Raw genomic sequence first — 5,423 nt, forward strand, 5'->3', positions numbered from 1 at the left:
CCAAATCTTTTAAAAACGGGGGTACAACGAGCGGATAAAGATTCCAGCCGAACTGACGTCAAATCGGCAGCGGACCCACAGAAAGTTGCTATCAGAAACAATGCCTGACGTGTTTTGGACGTAATTTCGTCTTTGTTTACATTAGCAAGCCTCGCTAACACTCAGAGCTAACCTGTACTGTAGAGCACATGTGTTTAAAAAGAAGGAAATAAAAAAAGGAACTCACCTTGTGATAAACCCGCAAGAGAAAAAAGCATTTGAGCTCCATACTGTTTCAGAAATAATCCTTGATGTGGTTTAGAACAGGATGGTGTTTTATCACAGCCGAATTGTACTTTATCTCCGCTAGAATTCTGATCAGGCATTAGCTCCGCCTCCTCTTTTTTTTTTTCAAGCTAAGGACCCAAAATCCGAGTTTCTCTAACAGGGCTGCAAAAGAAGGGTATGAGCAGTATGAGGCATGGCTACAATGGGTGATCTGTTTAAGGTATTTTAAGCAAAAAACTTCACAGACATGTTTTGTATAGGTATGGCCCTACAATATATTTTTCCAATATAGCATAATAGGTCCACTTTAACAACTTGACCATAATGATTTAAAAGAAGTAGCAATTAAAGTGGTTATCCTTGCAAGTTCATTTACATAAAATTATTCTAAATTACTTCACGGACTGACACGGATGGTTTAACTGCACCATTTGGCCACTAAGAACATTTGCATCAACCCCCTGCACACTTTTTGGGAGCTTTAGTTAACCATGTTCTAAGGACTAAACATGGGTCAAAAAGGCCTACCCATCCCCCAGCATTCAGATCTAAGTGTCCAAAGCATTTGTTTTCTCTCTTTTTCCACATAAAGATTCTTCGCCAAGGCCAAGAAGGTTGCCATGATTCCTCTCTCTCCTGGTCCTGCCCCTCCAACAGTGCCACGTTTGGTGGAAGATGTGGTCCCGGACGACAGAGATGACCCTGAGTTCATCCTGAATACCACCACTGTAAGCTAAACTCTATACGCTACTATTCTAGGATAGGCACATGTTAAAAGTATCCCTCCAATGTCCATGGATCAAGCTATTATAGCATTTCTAGACAATCCAATATTACTGTTTTCTATGTTTTCTGTTATCTTACCTGTTTCCTTTTTTCAGTATTACTATTCTGTGAGGATCTTCGCTGGGCAGGAGCCTTCTGGTGTGTGGATTGGCTGGGTCACTCCGGACTACCACCAGTATGATCCAGGCTTTGACCTTTCCAAAGTGCGCAGTGTCACTGTTACTGTTGGAGATGACAAAGGCAACATACATGACAGGTAAGTCTTTCCCATATTTGAATATGCTATTTGCAATAGCAATGCCAGAACATGTACAGACCATGTATTTATTAACTATTCAATCTTTGTTTAATATGTAATGTGATTAAGGACTGATCCTCTATGTGCACGCTAGTGGGATAAAGGACAGAGATCAGTAATAAATGTATATATATATATATAAATAATAGGGCTGTCAAACGATTAAAAATTGTCATCGGATTAATCACAGCTTAAAAATTAATTAATCATGATTAATCACCATTCAAACTGTCCAAAATATGCCATTTCTTTATGTATATGTTGTGGGAATGGAAAGAAATATAATTAAAGAAGGCGGATATATCCATTTAACATACAGTATGTATGTATGTTTATTATAACATTGTTCTGTGTGTCAAAATGAAAGACAGCCCACAAACCGTGGGGTCTTATTTCATTACGTGTTGATTTTCTATGTAATGTTGTATCAATGTATATAGTAGAGATGTACTACAGCAAAAGTATTCTCCGTCGGGACTTCCTGCAACAACACCACGCCGTTATCTTGATTCTGATTGGCCAGAAGACATTATCAAAGATGTTCTATTGAGAAGACGATCACTATGTGACAAAAGTTTTCAAAACCATTTCTGGTCTTCGGTATTTCCAGACAAGTGGCTACTGAAATCCATCTTACTAACTGCTGTCTGTGCAATTTACTGCGCACAAGTTGGCGGACTTTATTTTGCTTACTTTAAAATCATTTTTCATGGTGGAGCTAAGGTGGGGCTAAGCCATTTCTTGGTATGGCTGTAGCCTACCCCAGCCATACCCTGGCGCTGCCACTGGTGGGATGTATGGGGCGGGCCATTCTGCGCATGCGTTAAATGCGTTAAATATTTTAACGCAATTAATTAAAAAAAATAATTACCGCCGTTAACGCGCTAATTTTTACAGCATTAATAAATACACTTTTCTTACACTTGTAAATAACTATTATTGTTTGGTTTCGGTTTCTACTTAAAATGAGGTTCAGTAGCATTATCCTCTTTGGGTTTCCCCTTTCCTGGAGGGTGTTACTGTATATAGGTTTTCTTTGCCTGTAAATGTTCTGTAAAGGCTAATTTCCCTGTGACCCCTCAAGAGGGAGTTTTCTCTCCGACAAAAAGGTGCTGCAGCACAGGTAGTATGACAAAAATAAAGACCTTTTTGGACATTAAAGCATAGAGACAGTACAGGCACAAAATACAAAAATGATTTGTAATAATTAGCAAAATATGCCTCTTTAAAACTACTTAAACCTCCTATCGGACTAACTAACATTAGTATTGAAGCAATAAGGAACTTGTTATTGTCTTTTATATTTTGTGGTGTCCCTCAAAGTTCTATACTCGTTCCCTTTCTTTTCTTCAGTTATATCTTCCCCATATGCCACTTTAAAAAAATGTTTTCTCTTTCTTTCCATGTACTCACCACACTTAACTTTAGAGTTGAGATGAGTTTTGATTTTTCTCTGCAGCATGAAGCACAGTAACTGTTATATGGTGTGGGGAGGGGACCTGGTCAGCAATCAGCAGACCCGCTTCAGCCAGGAGGACATGGTTATTGGCTGCTTGGTTGATCTGGCAACCGGTCTCATGACCTTTACAGCCAATGGAAAGGAGATAAACACCTTTTACCAGGTAAGGAAAGGCTATTTGTATCTGCTTAAATGTATTGATGTTACAGTGTGGAGCATTGAAACCAGAGGTGTTTCCTTTCAGGTGGAGCCAAACACCAAGCTGTTCCCCGCTGTCTTCGTTCAGCCATCCAACCAGAACTTGGTGCAGCTGGAGCTGGGAAAACTCAAGGTCAGAAACCACTGTTGCTTACACACTGCAGAACAATTTAACTTTTCTAAAGTTATTGTTTTTGCCTCTGATTTAACTTCTTGGGCTATATTGCTTTATTTATTCGTAATGCCTACATTGTCTCATATCCCTTTCACATTGAAATCATAACATCAAACTTGTGTTGGTGATTTCAATAAATGGGTCAAATCGGGTCATCCTACCCTTGACCTTTGTTAAAAGACGAGGGTTCATGAATCTCTGTTGGGATCAAATAAATGTTATTGCATTCATTTTAGACATATGGAAAAGTATTTGGAAAGATAGAGAAAAATAATGGAAACATCGAAGTGATATTTGGGAAAGGGAGAGAAAAAATGTGAATGTGAACTCTTATTTAGTAATTATTTAATGTTGAAATGTATCAGTAAAGTGTATGGAACTGCATTGCTGATTGGAGTCTGTGCCAACCAGAGATTAGCCAGTGACAGCTATGTCAAAGTAAAGGGTAGAGTCTACATCTCATGCACATCTGCATTCTTTCATGTTTTGTGCTTGTCTTGTCTCATCTTTTCTTGTAATGACTTAAACAAGGACCATGCACACAGCACAATAATATCAAAAATAGACCACATGATTTATGCCAGATTAGGCAATTAGATAATTTCCATCTGCAGTCCCTGTGCAGCAAGATGTATCAATCACACTAAGAATTATTAAACAGTTAAAAGCACTGATTAACATACAAATATCAACACATTTATCAACTTAACATTCCATTACTATTCATTTTAAATGAAGACTCAAATGATCTGGTTAATGGTGACAACTGACAAGGATGTGAAAAAAAGCTTAGCTGGAAAACACAATTGTCCTTCTTATGTGTTTTTTCTTTGTTTTTCAATGACATACTGTAAATATAACACTTTCACTTCATTTAGTTTACTGAGGGCCTGCTTAATCTTCAATATGTTTCTTCTTGGGGGCCTAAAGGTAGTCAAAATTAAGACTTGGGTCACTGCAGCTCTTACTGACAGGGCTGAAGCAAACCACGGAGAAACAAATACAAATATAACAGAAAGTGTATCAAATGTGACCTATTTTCGGTCAGCTCAACCTCATTACTTTCTCTTGATTATTACTGTTTCTATACATTTCCCCCCTTGCCTCCTCAGAATATCATGCCCATCTCAGCAGCCATGTTCCGCAGCGAGCGCAACAACCCGGTCCCGCAGTGCCCCCCCAGGCTGGACGTCCAGATGCTGACCCCGGTTATCTGGAGTCGTATGCCCAACCACTTCCTCAAACCGGTGGTGGGCAAAGTGAGCGAGAGGCTGGGTTGGAGCGTGGAGTGCACGGAACCTCTCATCATGATGGCTCTGCACATCCCAGAGGAGAACAGGTCAGAATCTGCAAGTCAGGAATCAATGGGAAAAAAAGCGTTTAAGGTTTTTCTAAGCAATTGTCAAAAGACAGTATAAGGGAATCAAACAATCTTCATGTGGCAAAAGGCTTGTTAGCACAAATCTTTGTCTGAACAATACAGCATATGTTACGGTGTGTGTAGGAAGCAGGACCCAAATGCAGATTAAAGTGACAAAAATAACTCCTTTATTTCAAGGCTAAACTATTAACAAAGACTGAACAGAACACTCACCGCAGACCAAGTCATTACACAAGACGAACCGACCAAGAAAGACAGAAGGGAGGCGAAAACACAGGGACACCAGGTGAACACAATCGGGTAAATTAGACACCAGGGAAACTAACGACAGGGAACCAGAGACAGATCTAGACAAGACACAACGCAGACAGAAAACCAAAGACAGATCTAGACTAGACAAAACACAACAGACAGATTGTGACATTACTCCCCCCTCAAGGGACGGATCCCAGACGTCCCAAAACAAAACCACAAAAGTCCAAAACCTCAAGCAGGGTGGGTGGAGGGGGTCTGGAAGAGGGACATATCACTAGGCCACCAGGGTGGGTGGAGGGGGTCAGGAGGAAGGGACTGAGCTGACCGCCCAGGGGCACAGCAGAGGAAAAGGAAGGGATCTCGGGCGGACGGCTTGGGGGCAAGGCAGAGTTAAAAAAGGGGGATTCGGGCGGACGGCCCGGGGGCAAGGCAGAGTTCAAAAAGGGGAACTCGGTAGGAACGGCCCGGGGGCAAGGCAGAGTTCAAAAAGGGGGATTCGGGCGGACGGGCCGGGGGCAAGGCAGAGTCTAAGGTGGGGGACTCGGGTGGCCGAGCATGAGGGCGAAGGCAGCGGCAGGAAGAGTCAGGGGCCCGGGCCCGAGGG

At 41.4% G+C, this 5,423-nt stretch overlaps 1 protein-coding gene across 1 annotated transcript; it reads left to right on the top strand.

Moving 5' to 3' along the window:
• Nucleotides 1-859: 859 nt before the first annotated feature.
• On the top strand, nt 860-4,536 carry LOC104941171 (ryanodine receptor 1-like; the record flags this gene model as incomplete). Its single annotated transcript, XM_010766230.1, has 5 exons — nt 860-995; nt 1,149-1,309; nt 2,811-2,973; nt 3,055-3,141; nt 4,296-4,536. Coding segments are annotated over 5 exons (788 nt in total), but the record flags the coding sequence as incomplete, so codon positions are not given.
• Between the last annotated feature and the right edge of the window lie 887 nt (nt 4,537-5,423).

The sequence above is a fragment of the Notothenia coriiceps genome, unplaced genomic scaffold (assembly GCF_000735185.1).
Source record: "Notothenia coriiceps isolate Sejong01 unplaced genomic scaffold, NC01 NC01_scaffold00003224, whole genome shotgun sequence".
Taxonomy (NCBI): domain Eukaryota; kingdom Metazoa; phylum Chordata; class Actinopteri; order Perciformes; family Nototheniidae; genus Notothenia; species Notothenia coriiceps.